We start from the raw sequence: 18381 nt of genomic DNA, 5'->3' as shown, positions 1-18381 counted from the left end.
TCATCCAGCAAAACACACATCCAATACTGAGTTTGCAGGAGAACTCTGCTTTCTGAAGCAGTGCTAGAAAAATCTGCTTTGGCTTAAAACCTAAACTAAGGGGAAAAAGCAAACCCCCCAAACCAAAGCAAAAGCACAACTCCCCCATTTCTCTCCTGACCACCCAGCTGTGTTCCTTAAGGATTCATGCACTTGGACTTGACTGTTAAAAGAATGCATGGTGTGTATTTTGCAGCAATAATGGTCAAATTCCATTTTCTGACACAAATGTGTCATCTTTGTGTGTTTAACCTAAATCTTGGCACAAACAGGTAAACATTTTTCTTAGGTGGTTTCATTTTTTCTGGACTTTTTCCTGATGCTGTAGCTGCTTTGAATATTAGTCTAATTATTTTGTTAACAACTTTGTCTTCCTAATTTGTCTCAGCTGCTTTGCCTGAAGAGCTGGTGGATGGCAGCAGAGTATTATCTGTGCAGAACTTGTCAGTGAGCAGCAGAGCATAGGGGACAGTGATCTGATTAGGAGGGAGGAGCCCACCTGATTAAACAGAGGATGACTCCTTAATTGGGGAGTGTCTGTGGGGCCTCCTGGGAATTCTGGAGGACTTGGTCAGGGAGGTGGATTTGCTTTTTGATCTCAGAAGTTAAATTGCTGATTTTAGCTTCCTTAATGCAGAACACTGGGTTCTGCTTTGTTGCTTGACAGGGATTTGGCCATATCTTAACATCAAAAGGACACGAGAAACCATAAGGGTTTCATGCAAGGGGAAGTTCACCAGCTTGAGAAACTACACCTCCAAATTGCCATCCAGCCCTGCTTTAATTTTCTACTGCATTGCCAGGCAGCAGAATAGAGTTTCCTCTTAGCTCAGGTGTCAAGTCAGATCTCCCTGCACTCTCCTGGAGCAGGGGGTTAAGCTGGAAACACTTCATGGAGCCCAGGGTCTGGGGAGCTGGAGGAGTGCATGACAAGCAGGGGACTGCTGTGTTACCTGTACAAGTAGCACAAGAGGAAAAGTTAACTGTGCTTTTCCTTGAGGATACTAGTTTCAGCTCAAGATTGAAATAAACAAAAAGCAATAACAAAACAAAGACCACTTAGAGTAGAGTTCATAGTTTGGTAGTAATTTGCTTCAATTGTTCCTGCAATTGGTGGAACAATTCCTGCTGGCTTCAGTGTGAGCTATTCCTAGACCAGCATATCAAATGTTTTCTTCAGTTTGATTTAAAAGTGGAGGTTTTGTCTTTGAGACAGGCAGTGGGGAAGGAGCAGTGGGGAGCATGACTCTGTCCTTTTCAGAGAATGAGAAAGTGCTTCATATCTGCCCTTTTATTTTTCCTGTGGAACACCTGAAGAGGCCACAGGAGAAGTAAGTTCTGTGTGTTGAGCTCCCTTATGGGAACAAGCTGAGATATCTGTGCAAAGCAGCAGTGAAGAGGCATTTCTGAGAAATCTGTGGCTGTAATGTGGAACAGAATGTTTTGAAGTAGTTCCTGGGAAGAGGAGCAATTCTTAAAGGCAAAAGGTTAATTTCTAAGACATTTGTCATGTATGGAATGGTGCATTATTGCTAGCAGCACCAGGCAGCCTGGTCCTGTGAGAAGCACTTCTCCAGCAGTGCAAAAGGAGATGTCACAATTGCTCCTTGAGGATTTTAGGGAGCTTCAGGCATGCACCTGAAGTTGATCACTTGTTTACCTTCAAGCTCATGAGTGAAAATTCCCATCAAATTCCAAACCAGTTGGTACAAATTTGCCTATTTCTTTTTTAAAATCTTTTTGCCTAGGTATACATTTTCCTAGATTCCAGCATTGTCCAAATGGAAGTTTTCCAAAAGGCCCTTCTCCCCTGAGCCCTGTGGTGGAAGTGGTGCCTCAAAGCCATGTGGGCAGAGATGTTCAGACTCAAGCTGTAGTACTGTCATCACTTTTCAAAGCCATTTCTATGTAGATTTTTGCTCTGCAGTGGAAGGATCAATGATCTGTTTTCATGAGAGAACAACCCCTTGTTATTCATAGAAGTCTCAACAAAACTTTCCACCAGATTTGATGTAAGCAGCATCATGCCCAAATAGCAAAGGATCCTTCCATTAAATGGGAACAGGCTGTACTCATATTTGCTGTGTTTACTGGATGGGAGAATTAAAATTGTGCAGTATATAATCCACATCTCTCTTGCTTCTCTGCGCCACTGGGCAGGCAAGACGTGCAATAAATCATTGTGTGCATGCCTGTGTTGCTCTGTAATTCCTCTTATAACTACAAGTTCTCCAGGCTGGTGTATAAAGCTGTGAAAACTGAGATGAGTGGCCTGCTGCTTTGCTTTTTTAATTTTTTTTTTAAATTTGAGGTGAGAGAGCAAAAAGTCTCCTAAGTTGCTTTCTGCTGGCTTCTGAAATATTATCTACAGTCAGTGGTTTCAGTACTTTAAGTAGCACTTAAATTCTTCCCTAAATAAGTTAATTTTACATTACAGCAAGGACTTAATGTACCCTCGACTTGCTTGAAGCCTAGCAGATCTGAATTGTTTTTCTCTATTAAATTTCAGACTTTCAATATCCTTCCAAGGGAAACCTCTCACGCAGCATTGTCAGCCTCTCCAGGTTGGGAGACCTTGCTCTATCCAGAGCAGTTGGGTTTAGCTTTTCCATAGGCACAAGACCTTTTTGCATCATTGCTGAGGTTTTGTCTCTTTTTAGGTCCAAATTAAAACCTACTCATTTTTGTATCTGAGCTAAAAACCAGCAATCTTCCTTCCTGGTTTTATTCTGGTGCATAAAACAGGCAAAATATTTCAAAACAGTTAAATCACTCTTTATACCTCTATTAATGTAACTTTTCCCTGAAATTTGTGTGCACATTTAAAAGCCAGTCCTCCTTCCAAGGGTGAGAGTTTCTCAATGCACTCAGCCTGGAGTTGAGTTGTCCATGGGACTGGGAGTGGTTTGATCTGGGGAAGCTGCAGACTGATGTCCTGAAGTAAGCTGAGAGGAACTGGAGATGAACACTGGAATGAGTTCTGTGAAACACAAACTATTTATGGAGGGAACAACTGTAACCATCTATAGGGATTTGTTTCTTCCTGCAGAAGTTTTGAGCCAAGGACTCTGTCCTGGATGTCTTCTCTCAGACTCTGCACATCACATCTGAGGTGTGTGTGCTGATTCAGTCTCTGTGAGGTGAATCCTGTTTGGCACAAAGGGATCTGTGTTACACATTAGAGAGATCTTATTAAAGGGTCTCTCAATTCTTCCCCTCCTGAATCCTGCATATTTTGGTCTCAGCAACAATCCTTTCCTGGAACACTGGCATCCTTTCCTTGAGTGTTCAGGGAACCTTTCTGTACACTTTCTCCTCACCCCAGAAACAATGCACACATTAACGTAAAGGCTCTGTTTGATAAAAGCTTGAAATCCGAGCCCTGGATGCATTTGTTGGGATGTTATTAGCCAAAGGTCAGTCCTTTTATCATCTTAATAACGTTCATTACTGTGCTTCCATATGCCATGAGATTCCGAGAGACCGCTGCCCTTCTGACCCTTTCATAAGACAAGAGAATTCCTCTTGTTATTACAGCTTATTTTTATATCAGTGTGCGCAGCTTTCTTGTCTCTTGTAAATAACTCTGGTCCTCATTTTGTCTGCAGAGATTTCTCTGGGTATTTGTGACCTTCCTCCAAAGATAGTGTGTTTTAAAAATATTCTTCTGCTGGACTTTGTGATTACCTTTTGAGGATAAGACTTATTTTAAGATGCAGCGTCATCCTCTGGAGTTAATAGTGTTAATACTTTGTCATTCATCACTTTGAGGGTCCATGACTGGGAAAGGCCTCTGGCCCTGTTTGAGGCACTGCATGGAAGATCACCCATCTGCTCAACACTGCCTGCTGAACTCAGGCAGAATCCTGGGAACTGAGGGCTTCTCTCATGTTTTAACATGAGTCTCTCCTCTACCGTCCTCCAGGGCTTTGCATTTATTGCCTTCCTGAAAAATCAAAGCGTGTTCCAAGCATCTGCAGTGTGCTGTACACTCCTGTCCTGACTGCTGATGGAGTATCCTGAGTCACTTCCCTCCTTTCTGGTGGATCATGGTTTGTCCATCATCTCAATTTCCAGACACCTGCACTGTCCTATTTTCCCCTTCATTTCCATGTAGCTCTGGAAGCACCTTTGAGAACAGACTTAAAGCTCTGCTTGGTGCTGGTGGTAATTCTTGAGGCCCTCTTGTGATACCCAGGTGCAAAAGCCGTGTCCCTTAAACCCTCAGCTCCACTTGGCAGTTGCCAGCAGGCTCAGCAGATGGTGAAGGATTGATTGAGTGGGGGAAAGCAAACTAACCCTTCATCTCTGGACACTGAAAACTGGATGGCTGATTATTTTTGTTCTGCGTGCAGATGCCTTGGCCATCTGCACAGACAGACATTTATGCTTCAGTTTTAAAGCAGGTGATGCTGCTGACAGCTCCAGAGACCCTGGAAGGCTCGCAAGTCTAAAAGCAAAGCCTGGTTTGAAGCTTTTCCCTTGATTTCTGTGCTGCAGTGTTAAAACCTGTGGCTTCTGTATGCTCTCTTCTTCCTCTGGTTTTCATAACCTTTTCGTTGTGATCACGAGGATTTGCATCCTTCTGGAGGAGGGGAGTAAGGCACTTGCAGATGTGTAGTTTTGAGGACAAGGGTGGTACCACACTTGGGGTCTCATTTGCACAGGTGACAGTGACGCCCATACAGGTTATCATTTTGGGAAAACATACAGAAGGAGCAAACACCTTTTCTGCATCTACTTTTTTCTTGTTTTGTAGTCATTATCCTTGAATTTTTACATTGTCTGGGATTCCATATCATGTTCCAAAAAAGGTTGATTTTAGGGTAGTGAACTTTGTGTTGCCTTGACAGTTCGTGTGCTTTCGTTCTCTTAACAAAGGTGAACGAAGCTGAGATCATGTTAGAACACAAACAATTTTAAACTTCAGATTTGCACTGATTTTAATACAGGACACAGCACTGCCAATCCTACTGAACTTGTTGGCTGTCAAAAACCCTTTTTCCTTCTGTATTTTTTTTTTTATTCTTATGAAAGAAGGACAAAAATATTGACTGGGATTAGGTTCTCCCTTTTTCAAATACCTGAAGGCAAGTAATGAATTAAGTATTAGGAAGACTGTGGGGACTTCTTTAAGCCAGTTCTGTGGTATTTTAGCACACAGCCCATTGTTAGTGAACAATTGCATTGGGTTCCTAAATTATAAGGGATGTAGTCAGAGGATTAGACTTGATCCAGAGAAGCCCAAGTTGAAATTTTGTCTCTTACTCACAGTATAGTAATGGGCAACTTGCTTTGCCTCCCTTTAAACCAGGGACAGTAATTCTCACAGACAGTGTCTGTGGAATAGTTAATGCAGTGAAAAATCAGTTTAAAGACATGGAAGGAAATACTTGGGGTAGATGAAATACTGAGCTGGAAGTGTAGTAGACATTTTGAAAGATGAGGCATGTGGGGTAAACAAGTTTGAGGTATCTCCATAATAAAGTGATCCCTAATTCATGTGCCTGTGGCACATTCAGCCCTGACTCTAAAGGACTATGACAGGGCATCTTTGTAAGGCAAGTGATTAATGAGTGGCCATGAGAAAGGTTCTCTTAATGCTGTAAATTTTTTATGACCCTGCACAATTGATTTTCCCCAAAATATCCTGTTTTTGTACAAGCAGCTTCATTAATATCTAGCCTTGATTCTAAATAATGCAGTGCCTACAACACTTGTACAAAGTGATGCTGTGTGTGTTTCTGCTCTGCCTTGCTCCAGAGCCTGATGCTGACAGCCTGGCCTGCCTGCAGCTTTTAGGGCTTTTTTACAAAAAATGTGAGTTCCATTACAAGCAAAGCAGCCAGGAGTGCTGATGCTGATGGTGCTGCAGATGCAGTGCAGGTAATGTGGGAGAGGTCCCTTCCTCAGGGCCTCCTGCACACCCAGCTTTGCTTCTGCAGCTCTACACGTGCCTCTCTCTGACACAAAGACCCTTCTTGGTCTCCTCCTGTGCTGGATGTCCCCTTGGAGGCAGCATTGAGGGTGGTTACAGGCCTGTCTGGCAGTCCAAATTCTTGCTTGGTAAACCTGAGGGAAGATTCCCTCCCATAAAATCCCTGCCACAGGCAGGAGTGATCAGGTGGCATCTCCCTGCAGAGCTGGGAAGGTCCCAAAAGGGAACCCTCCTGGAAGTTGCTGCTGATCAGTGTTGGATTGGGAAAACAGAGGGTAACTACTCTATAGTTCCTAGCAGAGGGTAACTACTTTATGGTTGCTATCAGAACTATGTGCAGCTGGTGAGACATCAGTGTTTGGGGACAGGGCAGTGCCTGGCTGGAATGAAGCACTGCATATTGATCAGAGCTGCAAGGGGGATGTTTAAAACAGCTGCTCTTTTGCCTTTATTAATGAAGCCGTTGATGAGGAACAGATTTCTTTCCCCTCTCCCCAGGGTTTCAGGTCATTCCTGTGTATTGGGAGCAGTGAAGCTCAAAGTACTGTTGAAAAGCCTCGTGTTCTGATCGTTATCTTGTTGACTCAAACTAACCTTACTTCCCAAAATAAGTATTGACATGGCCCTTCATGGGTTTTTTTGTTTTGTTTTTTTTTTTTTTTTAACAGCACTAATTGGATTAAAGTAATTGTCACGCGTGAAGGATGCATGTTAGAGCACAAAGGGCACAGGGGAGGCTCAGCTGTGGGCACCATGGTTACTGGTGACATCACTGGTTTGCTGTTCCCAGCCAGGATTCAGTGCAGCTGAAGCTGGGGTGAGGATGGCCCAAACTGGGGGATTGCTGATGCAGCCCCTCCCGTTGCCATGGAAACAGAGGATGCAGTTTAGAGTTGCCTGCATGCATAATGTGGTGCTCATGGTGTAAACAAAACCAGGGTCCTGTGGTGCCCACAGCTTCTGGAAAGGAAGGAATGGTGTGATGGGCAGAGTGGGGAATCCTCTTGTGGTTGGACTTGTTTTCCCATTGACTTTACCATGCATGATGAGACAGAGTGAGCCTTGCTTTGAGGGACATGAGCAAAACTCACAAGTCCCATGCTGTCCTGAGCAGTTTTGTGGTTGAGAGATTGCCAGTCCAACTTGCTGTGATTGTTTCTGATTTGACCTTACAAAGTGCAGGCTCAAAAGTTCTGTTAAAACCATCCCTGGGATAACAGGGTTCCCATTACTAAAGGTAAGCCCCTGCCTACCTTTAAGATTGTCTTTCTAATATAACAATTAAGATTGCTCTCAACTCCTGCAAAACAGTAGAGGAGCTTCCCTGTTTGAGGACTGATGTGCTATATTTTGATAAAGGTCCCTACTCCAGCAAAGAGCACTGTCACAAAACAGTTAGGGTGCTGAAATGGGGATTCAAAGATGTGGATACTGGATATAGCCCTGCCAGCAGCTCTGTGTCTTCAAGTTACTTTCTCTTTCTTCAAAATGGTGCTCTCTTGTTGATTCTGTGATCTTTAATGTGAGGTCACTCAGCTGTTCTTACCGGGGCACAAAAGCCTCTGACAGCCAAAGTTGTGTGTGCTGTTGTACTTTATCACTCTCTGCATAAGTAACAGTAGGGGTGATTTTTATTTTTAATTTAATTCCTTTAACTTTCTGTTTGCTTTTAGAACATTGTGCACTGATAAAATTATGTTGGTTTTGATGTGACGAGAAGTTCTGAATTTTGGCTTCTCTAAGAGTGGAATAGCTCCATCTTTTTTGCTCCCTTCTTTCACTTGGAACAAAGCTTTTTGCTCAGGTATTGCCCTGGTTATGGTGATATGATTTTAATTGAGTGTTTCAGGTCTTTGACACACACATAAAGAAAAGAAAAGAACAAGCTGTAAAGTATGAAACTATGGTACTTTTAGGATAACCCAGCATTTTGTTTTCATAGGTAGGTTTTGGTTACCTGCAGTAAATAGTGACCATGAATGGGGCCTGGGCTATCAGATAACTGCATCAGCAGGCAGAAGGTTACTGGTGGTGAAAGCAGATTGCTGGTAATGAATTAGATGTCAGCTCAAATGCTGGTGAAGGAGTGGTTAACAGAAGCCAGAGCTGAGTCATTTCGCAGCACAGGCGGCTGAGGCAGAGCGGATACACCCCGAGCAGGCACTCCCTCCCTGGACATGATCCCCAGTGCAGCATCCTGTGCTGGGAAAACCCATCAGAATAAACCAAGCATTCCTTCCAGCACCTTTTGGTGTTTCCCAGTGTGTCCATCACTGGCTTTCTGGTTTTTGGTGCTGTTTAATTCTGGCAGCTGTGACTGGAATGTGCTGTTGTATTTTGTGCTGGTTTGTTTGGGGTGTTTGACTGCTGATAGTGCCACAATAGGCCAAATTACATGGCTGAGACAAACAGGCTGCTTTTCTCATAACCTCTCCCAGCTTTTCTGTTAAAGTTTACAAGATGCAAGGTCCCAGTCACAGTGTCACTGATACCTCCTCAGTACCTGTGCCTGCAGGTGGGACTGAGGATGGCTGCTGCTGGAGCATAGCAAGGAAGGCTCTTGGTGGTGGGAAGAAGACACCACTTTGGGAAATCAATTGTGAAATATCCCTCAGCCTAAATAATGTTCAACTGGAGATAGTTGGGAATATTTTTCCCTTAGCACATGGAAGAAATTTAGAGCAAAGAGTTTATTCCTCTCCCCCAGCCTAAATTTTGTTTATACCTTGGGTGCCTTTACACTTCCTTTCTAAAACTGAACAGAACAGGTCTGGTTGGTGAAAACTGGTCTTAAGAGCTCTCCAGTGGTGGCAGGAGTCATCTTGCTGAGCAGCTTCAGGCATTTTTGTGGTCTGATGGATTGTGTGAGGCACTTCATGCTTTCTCTGGTTCCCAAAGGAAGGGTCTGTTTCTGGGGACTTAATTGGTGTTTGTGGTAGCCTTAGCATCCAAAACAATAAAAAAATAGTAATTGGTCATAGAGAATGTTTTCTCAGCCTCCCTTGCTACAACAATATGAGCAAATATGTTAGCAGGGTCCTCTGGGGATATTTGCTGTCATGTTCTTGTACTGTGGTTACAGAGATGTCTTTGCAGCCCTTGTTAACTGAAACCATCACCCAGCTGGAAACTTCTCTATCCCTATCTGGGTCTAAGTGGGCTAAAAAAATCCTGAGAGTTCAGTGTTATTTTAATGCATTCTCCCAGAAGAGTTTTGTCCAGACTATCAAAATACTCCCTTTCCAAATGGGAGCTGGAGGAAAAAAACACCCCCCAAAAAATCTTATGGTTATTGTTTCCAATGATTTGTGTCTTCCTTACCCATGGGAGATAGGTCTGTCAAGCAGGGTGCTGTCAGTCTTCATAATTGGAGTAATCTCAAATCAGAACCCTCGTGGGTCCTGTGGCACTGTGTGACTGCACATCAGGAAGCTAAAACACCCCAACCTTTTGTAAGCACTGTCTCGCTTATTTAGATTGAGAGGTTGTACTGTAACAATAATCAGTGGTAAACAAGGTGAGAGTGTAGTTATAATCTATTTTGGAAAGCTAGAACATGCCTAGATCACCCATTATCAGCATGCAGCCTACCCTGTCCTGACTGTTCTCTGCAGGAGCTCAAAGCAGTTACAGTAAAAACAGGCAGCTTCAGGAGAAGCTAAACCAGCTGAGCTGTTTGCAGTGCTGCTGTTGGCTGTGCAGAGACTCTCTGCTTCTAGACCTGAGCCTGTGAGCAACCTGGGCTGGATTCCAGGGCAGGAGCACCAGAAGGACTCTGGATTAGATTAATATTCTTCTTGGTGTTCTGAGTTGGATGATGGGGCTGTTTTTCTTCTAATTCCCCAAAAGAATTAGACAAGGCAATCTTAATTTCCACAGCCTGACTTGTGTATTTCTCCAGCTGATCCAATAAGCCACATCCTTACCTGTTTGATCCAGCATTATGCATTCCTGTTCTGGGAATGCTGTTCCTTGAGCTGTGCTGAGACTCCTTGGGCTGTGAAGGTTTCTGTTGCCATCAACCATCATTCCTTTGTGGAGCTGTGTTCCACTAGAAAACCAAACACATTGCATTGAGTCACCTGCTTCTGTTCACTGGGCCAGGTCATTTTCTGGACCAAAGCTTTGCTGTGGTTGGGAGACACATTTCTAACTGGGAAAGGAGATGGAAGATCTGAGAACTGATGAACCTGCCTGTGGAAGGCTCTGTTTACAGCTGTTTGTCTGCTGTTGAGGACAGATGATAAATGGGGTTAGGCTGGCCCAGTGGTTAAGTGATATTCATGGGAATTATTCATCTGTGATTGTTGTGCTGAGGTCATGTGCTGTGTCCCATGCTATGCTGCTGTGCCAAGAGATTTATTTTAATAGAAGCCTTTAAGTAACTGGCATTCTTGCTAATCATGGTGCATCTGCTTCTCTGGGTCCCTGTTATGAGTAATTTAATGCTATTACTTTAGCTAGAAGGGATCTGTGTCACCATCTGTCCTGAAAAGCTATTGATGGGGCTGTGGGGAACATGGAGTGTCATCAGCAGGAGAGAGGGACTTGGAAAGGGATGACTGGATTTCCTCTTGTAATACAATGTAAGATGGTTTACTGGGCTTGTGGGTTAGATAACCTGCACACAGAGGCTGTCAGCTACTCTCTGATTTTTGGTGGGGACTGTTCCTCAGGTATTTATAGAGGGTGAGGATGCTGTGTCAGTTGTGAGTAGCAGTGACCCAGGTAATCTGCTAAATAAAGTCTCTACTTCTCTCTGAGGCTGAAACCTCTGAGACTGACCCTCAAGTGCCTGCACATCAGCACCTCCAGCAGATATTCCTTGGAGAGGGCCTGCCACACACTTCTCAAAGCCAAATGTTTTCCTAATTGAGGGTTTTTTTAATTGCTGTTTACAGACCACTTCCTTGTGACAAGCCCTCTCCAGGCTGTAGCTGAGGCACAGTAGGCATGAAGAGGCTGCATGGCTGCAGAGCAAATTGCTCTTCACTCCCACAAGTGCTTCACTTTCACAGCACCACTTATGCCCAGAGTACCACCCTGGTCTCTCAAGTGCATGTGGCTAAAGTCTTTATTTTTATTATATGAGAAACATGTTTTCTCTTTCTGACTGGTCAGTAACTGCACTGTTCACCATCTCTCCTGACTCTTGGCCCTTCCTTCCTTCACTGCAGCTCGTTGTCTTCTCAACAAGCCAACTGCTAAGTGTGAGAGCCTGGAGGGCTGGGAAGCAGCTTTGTGTGGGTTTATCCTGGGGAGTTTCTCTTTGATCATACTATCCTTCCCAGCAGTGTACTGTGTTATGAGTATAAATTTGGCCTGACTCAAAAGTCCTGGCTCTAAAGATAGTTTGGGATATAATCTTGGGATTCTTTTTTTTCTGTCAGCAGAGCTACAGCTCTTATTTCACATTTATCTGAGAAAATGGTCTTGCTGTCCTCGTCATATCTTACGTAGATAAGTGACAAGTAGGAGGGATGTGAAGGGCCAAAACTTGCTTAGGGTTTGTAACTGGGTGACAAAGGCTGTGGGCTGGAGTTGGTCCTCTGGAAAGGCTGGAGGAGGAAGCACACCCTGCTCCCAGAATAGGGTTTGCAGTCTGCTGTGGCTGCACAGCAGTGAATAAAATAACCACAATTCAGAAGTGGGATGTGAACTGACTTTCACAGAGAGTCTCAGTCTTGGTTTTTTCCTTCCTTTCCTTCCTTTCCTCCCTTTCCTCCCTTTCCTTTCTCCCTCCCTCCCACTGAGCTGGGACAATGACACTGTGTCACCCTTGCCTCTCCTACCATCAGAGTTCCAGGTTGTGTGGAGAAGCTGCTGATGGAATTATTCATGTACAGCAAAAATTGGCCAGTGTTGTGGGTTCTTCAGGGTTCCAGCTGTAGGGTGAGAATCAGGCAGCTCATCTCCATGCAGAGAAGTTTTTGTTCAAACCAGCTGAACTGGGAAAAGTGAAATGGGGAATTAGTGTTAGTGAGGAAAACCCCACAGTGGGTTTTGGTCCCAGATGAGGGTTTGCAGAATTGCCTGGAATTGCTGTGACTGTGCAGTCTAGAAGGGAGTTTTGAATAACCTGGCATGAAGAAAACTCATCTTCCCTCTGCTTATGATTTCCATGTGCTTCTGCCATATAATAAAACTCTATATCTCTATAATTTCTATCAACTGTTCAGAGCAGATGCTTTGCAGTTATTCTGCCTGACACTTCCACTGTGCTGGCTGGGTTACTGCCTTTTCTGAGACCTTTGAATTAAGCAGATTTTGGGGTCATCAAGATTATTTAATGTTATTGTCATAAATATTTGTACAGGACTTGGTCAGTGCTTATATAAGAACTGAAAGACAGTAGTTTGTTAGAAGAGGATGCGTGCTTTAATGAACTGCCAGCTGAGTGTTAGAATAAACTGTAAAAAATACTTTTCTGCTTTTCTATTTTTTTTTTTCTATTGCAGTTTGTGGGGCAGGCAAAAAATGATTATTTAAAATTGTCAGTTATTTAGGTTTGTCAGTTATGGCTGTTTAAATTTAAAATCACTTGAGAGGTCTTCATAAACAGGGCTGTTTACTTCTAAGCAGTTCTGTTGGCTTAACATCCTGTCCTCAAAAGATAAGAAGTTGATCTCTTGCATCTTATTAATAATTTTCTGTTAACCCATGTTATCCTTTGAATTGTTTGTATGCCAAAAATGAGGAGTTGTTATTGTGTTACATTTCACAGTTGATTCTTGGTATAAAATTCCTTTTTTGCCCCCTTAATTTCCAAAGTACTGTCTTCTCAAAATGCTCTCAAATACAAACAATAATCTCAAAATGCTAACAGAATGAATCTGTTGTTTGGGAATGATGAAGGTTATACATCATCCAATCTGCTGAAATGTATGAGAAATTAATAAATATTTGGTTTGTCTCTAGCTCATCTTAGAAGCACTGAAATTAGTATTTTTTTATTGAGGGAATTTTTGCCAGGTTTTCTCTGAAGGACAGTCCTACAAATAAGCCAAAATGCGGAGGCTGCCAGGGGGTGCGGTGATCGTTCTGGCAAACTTGGGCTGTTTCTTCAAAATATCTTAATTAGCAGAGCAAAGTCTCCAAGCTGTTCTTGGAGAGCTTCTGCTGGGCCACATCACATGCAACAAACCCCCAAATCCTGTGGGTGTAGGTCACAGAATGATTTTTATCACTGTGATCACGGAATCATTGAGGTTGGAAAGGACCTCTGAGATCATCCAGTCCAAGCTGTGACCAATTCCCAGCTTCTCAACTCAACCAGAGCACTGAGTGCCACGTGCAGTCGTTTCTTGAGCATCTCCAGGGGTGGTGGCTCCAATGCCTGAGTTTCTTCCAGTGAAGAAACTCTTCCTGGTGTCCAGCCTGAGGTGCTGCTGCACCAGAAGCCTGTGTGACATCACCACGGGGCTGGGCCAGCTTGGACAGACTCCCCTTGGCTGCTGATGCAAAAGGGTTTTGTGCTGTTGGGTGGTTGAGAGCTGGAGCCAAGGGTTGGGGTGCTCCAGGAACAGGAGTTGAGGTGTCATTACAGCTCCATTCAAGCTGAACATCCAAGTGGAAATTGGCATGGGGTCCTGAATAAATCAAATCTCTATGTTGGCTAGATGAGGCTCTAAATTTTGCCTTGGTAATCTCTAGGTTTGATAATCTTAGTGCTGGGGTGCTGCTGGAGCTCTGCTGTGCTCAAAAGGAGTTCTAGAAACCACCCCCAGTGTCCAGGTGCTTTGAGAGTCAGGTCCTTGTACCATGCCCAGGAAAATGAACATTTTTGTGATGCGTTTGTGATCTATTTTCCCTTTCAGAAAAAGAGCAGAGAGGAGACATGTGGGGAAGGCAGTGGAGTGGAGATCCTGGAGAACAGGCCCTACGTGGATGGCCCGGGGGGCAGTGGGCAGTACACTCACAAGGTTTACCACATTGGCATGCACATCCCCAGCTGGTTCCGCTCCATCCTGCCCAAGGCAGCTCTGCGCGTCGAGGAGGAGTCCTGGAATGCTTATCCTTACACAAGGACAAGGTAAAACTGGCCACAGTGCCCACAGCTGTGCCCCTGTGTTAAAGACAGGGTTTGGTGTCACTCTCTGGCAGTGGCATTTCCCTCTCCAGTAATATCCTTCAGAGCAACTGGGGTCAAGTCCTAAAATTCCTGTGCAGTTGCTTGGTCTCAGGAGTTTGCCTGGGCTGACTGCACACCTGCCTGAGGATTTGTGGCTCCTTGCTGTAAAATGTGGAGCTGTTTTGTCTGTCAAAGCTTGGGCAATCGTGAATAGTTTTTATTTAGCCTTGTATCTGCTTAACATTGCAGATCTCTGCAAGCTCAGGGAAGTTATAAATGTGCACGGTGCTGGGACAGATGTCATGCTGAATCCTGTCAGGGAAGACAGGATGCATTTGTACAGGGGCTTTTTCTTTCCTTTTCTTAATAAATAAATAAATAATCACAGCACTTCTTTTGTGAGAACTGTCTGTCATTTACCTAGAAAATAACAAACCTACATCCTGTGGTTTTCACCCTGAGGAGGGAAGAGAGCCAGAGGCTCTGTGGAGCCCTCTGGGACCTCCTTGTTTCATCTGATTTTGTCAGGGAGGGCTTCACATACCCTGGAAAAATAGAACCTTTGTGCCAGTTACTCCATTTTAGAGCATTTGCTCTTTTTCACATTTACAAATCTGATTTTCCTGACATCTTGCACAATAAAAAGGCTTTAATGGGTATTTTGATTTTTATGAAAAATTTGGAAAAATCTTCTGGTTCTGTTTTAATTGGTCTCTGCAAGTAACATTATTCCTGGGAAGGTGGGGAGTCTGTGTGTGCATATGGGCTGTTGCCAGTGACTGAATATAATGGAGCTGCCTGACTTTTAAGTGATTAAAGTTCACTTCCAGTCAGTTTTTATCTCTTCTCTTGAAATGCCTATGAGTCAATCAGTTGGCCAGGAAACCTGTGCTGCACAGAACTGCTTCATATTTTATTCTGCCATAGGTTCCAGGCAGGAGCTTTGCTTTTCTCCTTGCACAGGTGCATTTCCTGGGTATCCATGTCACAACTTTTTAATATAGTGGGCCCAGAATTTATCTCCTTGCTGAAAACTGGTGAGCTTCTATCTTAAGAAGCTATTCAAGAACAATCTCTAGTTGGTATTTTAAGCATATCTGAAGGAAAACATGAGTGAAGGCTGCCTGGGATTTGAGGTTGATTTACTCTAAGCTGTGTTGTTCTGCCTCCCAGGTACACGTGTCCTTTTGTGGAGAAGTTCTCTATTGATATTGAGACCTACTACAAAACTGACCCAGGAGACCATAACAACGTGTTCAACCTTTCTGCTGCAGAAAAAAGACAAACCATTTTAGGTAAATAGCCTTTTTCCTCTACTTTTCCCTTTTTTCTTGGTGTGTCCATCTGTCTGTCCATCCTCCCTAAACACACACCTGCATCCCTGTCACTGTCACTGCAGGTAGGATTACATCAAGTAGGGTAAGGATACCAGAATTCTCTTCTAGGTTTGATGTAAATCCCATGGAAATAATTTGAATCCCCCATCTGTAAATTTAAGCTGATGCTTTTCCATCTTATTTATGCAGCTCCCAAGAGGAGTAAGACATCTAATGAATTTGGGGGTAATAAGTAGAAATAACCATAGAAGAGGAAAAAATAGCTGTATAATTGTGAAAATATTGCTGTTTATTTGTGTGGCTCCTTCATGTATATGAAAATGATTCCTGTCTGCACTTTTGAAGCATGAAGTTGCATTTAATTTTTGTTCCCTCTCCTTTTAGTCCTGCCCTCATGTAGGTTAACACTCACTTCTCAGCTGTCTTTAGAAGATTGAGTTAATGTAAGGAATTAATGAGAAAAGGCAAAAGTATTTCAAAAAAGTACTTTTGTACTTCACTTCAGCTGTTCTCATTGCTGGGGCTGGCTGACCAGGCTTTCACTGCTGAGCAGGCTCGAGTCCCAGCACTGCACTGAGAGGTGTCACAGAGCTGTCACTTCTGGGAAGTGTGATCCTGCCCTTCAGTCCAAACTTCAGATGCTTCTGCTGAGCTCTGGAGGTTGCAGGTCTTTAAAATATGTTAATTCACTCCACTCCTGCTGCAGCTTCCCCTTCTCCATTGTTGGATTGTTAATTAGGACTTGAGTTAAACTTCCTGCTTTCCACAGTACATCTGGTCTAACAATAGCAGATGAGGAGTTCCCAGTCCCCTCCTCTGATGGGCCCAGAGATGAGATGTTCATTGGCAATGTCTGTTCCCTAGCAGGGCAGGTGTGTTTAACTGTCTTGGCTGAGACAGCTGCAGCACTGAGTGATATTAGAAAAGCTGGAAGGTGGAATGTGCAACAGAAACACACATTTCTGTGTGGAGCTGGAAAGACAGAGTGTGCAGAGCTGCCAGAGGGCTGTGGATCTGCAGTTACTGTGGGCAAAAACATCTCTTTGGAGCAAAGCCTCTGTTTGCTGGAACTGTGTGTGCTCGTTCCTCTGGCAGAGCTGATCGCTGCCCAGCAGCAGTGTAGAAACAATTTAAATATCAGTTGTTTAAGTGTAAGTAAAAAGAAACTAAATTGCTGTAATGCTTCTGGTACTTACTAAAACAGAAATAACTCGTGAAAAATGATGGGTTTGTGTTTTGCTCAGGAAAAGGAAATGTCTAAGAGTTTCTGTTCTCTTTCTATAGATCCTATTGATATTGTTAAAGATCCAATCCCTCCCCATGAATACAAAGCTGAGGAGGATCCAAAGTTGTATAAATCAGTGAAGACTAAAAGAGGACCCCTCTCAGAAGATTGGATTCAAGAGTACAAGAACAACCCTGGGAAATACCCCATCATGTGTGCCTACAAACTGTGTAAAGTGGAGTTCAGATACTGGGGGATGCAGTCGAAAATCGAGCGCTTTATCCACGATGTTGGTGAGCATTTCTGGCCTTGCAGAGTTCACTCCTTAATGTTGGCACTGAATTGAAACACGAAGGTGTAAGGTATGTGCAATGCATCACATTCCAAGGCACGTCTGTGAAGAGATTCTCAGATCTGATGACTCTGTGGGTCAGCTCAGAAAAAATCCTGTTTTTCTGTCACTTATAATCGTGGTATGTACAAATCCACATGTACCCACTGAAAAGGTTTCAAGTCCTGTGCAGGCAACATCTTGCATTCTCCTTTTTTTTAAATTTTTTCTCAAGATAAACTTGCCAGATCATTTTTAAACTCTGCCAGTCTTCTTTATTGTGACCAAAATCCATCCTGAAGGGCTGCCTAAAGAAATAAGCTTCACTTCAGCATCCTGAGTGGTTCCAGAAAACCACTCCCTGGAGCATCCCTAGTTTCTGCCTGCCTTGTGACAGGGCTGGTGGGTCTCTGTGTGGCTCTGAGTTGTGAGTAAATGTCCTTCTTTGGTGGATGCATCATTGTTAGGTCAGGGCTTTTAAGAAGGAATTGGATGTGTCTGGGAGTAACTAAGTGGAGACAGTACAGGTGCTGGCAGTGCTGGCAGTAATTTATTCTTTGCAGAAAATCTATAAAACACCTGATACAGTTTCTGAGCCTTGCCACAAATGACTGGTTCTATGGCCAAGTGGAAAACCTAAATAGTGTTTTAAAGGAGCATTCCCATCTGAAAGGGCAGAGCTATGGCTGTCCTCTGGCAAAGAAAATGCTAAAAAACAGGATGTGTAGAGGTTGCTACCACCCTCCAGTGCACTGTAAATCCTCCTGCATGACCTCTACAACTCTGCTTTTGATGTGCAAGTCTTCATCAAGTGCCTGATTCTAGCATAAGTAATTTTCAAGCTCTTTGTAGTCACATTGCTCCTGAGAGCTAATGTGAAAAACACTGATAGAGCAGTGGAGAATAGTGTGCCCCTCTCTCTGAATGCTCACAGGTTGTTTTCTTACAGCTCCTTTGCTTTTCTTTGGGCAGGGATGGAGGCTTTTCCTGCTGCAGGCTGTGTTACAAGTGCCTCTCTGCACTGAACTCCCTTGGTGTTTTGGTGACACGGGTTAATTTAGTGTATGCTGGAAAACACAGAGGCAGAATAACAACTCCATTGTATCTGTTAAATGAAAAAGGAGCACATGACTCTTCCAGTTCAGAGGTGTTTGGCATAGATTAACTGTGGTCCCTTAGAAATATTGCTTTTGTATTCTGTGAAAGATTGCCTGCCATTTCCCTCTTGATTGAGGCTTTGCAGAGAGCAGAGCCAGCTTATTGTCTGCCTTTCAAAAGCTTTTCCAGCCTGTTATAAAGATGGCAAATAGTGTTTTTCAAAGTGGTTAAGATGCATAAAATCAGGGAAGTCTTTTAGGCAAGACGATGTAAAGTGAGTGAAAAGTGAAAGTAAAAGCTTGGGGTATCTGCAGGAGGTGTGTGGCCTCCCCCTGCCCTGGG

At 43.6% G+C, this 18381-nt stretch overlaps 1 protein-coding gene across 11 annotated transcripts in view; it reads left to right on the top strand.

Moving 5' to 3' along the window:
• Positions 1-18381, top strand: part of PITPNM2 (phosphatidylinositol transfer protein membrane associated 2) — a 125276-nt gene that overhangs the window by 62977 nt on the left and 43918 nt on the right. For all 11 annotated transcript variants that reach the window (XM_050980759.1, XM_050980764.1, XM_050980763.1 and 8 more), the window contains 3 exons: positions 13795-14009; positions 15222-15343; positions 16670-16903. In XM_050980759.1, the coding sequence (XP_050836716.1) occupies positions 13795-14009; positions 15222-15343; positions 16670-16903 (571 nt within the window). The remainder of the gene's footprint in view (positions 1-13794; positions 14010-15221; positions 15344-16669; positions 16904-18381) is intronic.

The sequence above is a fragment of the Serinus canaria genome, chromosome 15, assembly GCF_022539315.1.
Source record: "Serinus canaria isolate serCan28SL12 chromosome 15, serCan2020, whole genome shotgun sequence".
NCBI classification, from domain to species: Eukaryota; Metazoa; Chordata; class Aves; order Passeriformes; family Fringillidae; genus Serinus; species Serinus canaria.
The sequence above is the reverse complement of the archived record's forward strand: the minus strand, read 5'-3'. Positions and strand labels throughout refer to the sequence as shown.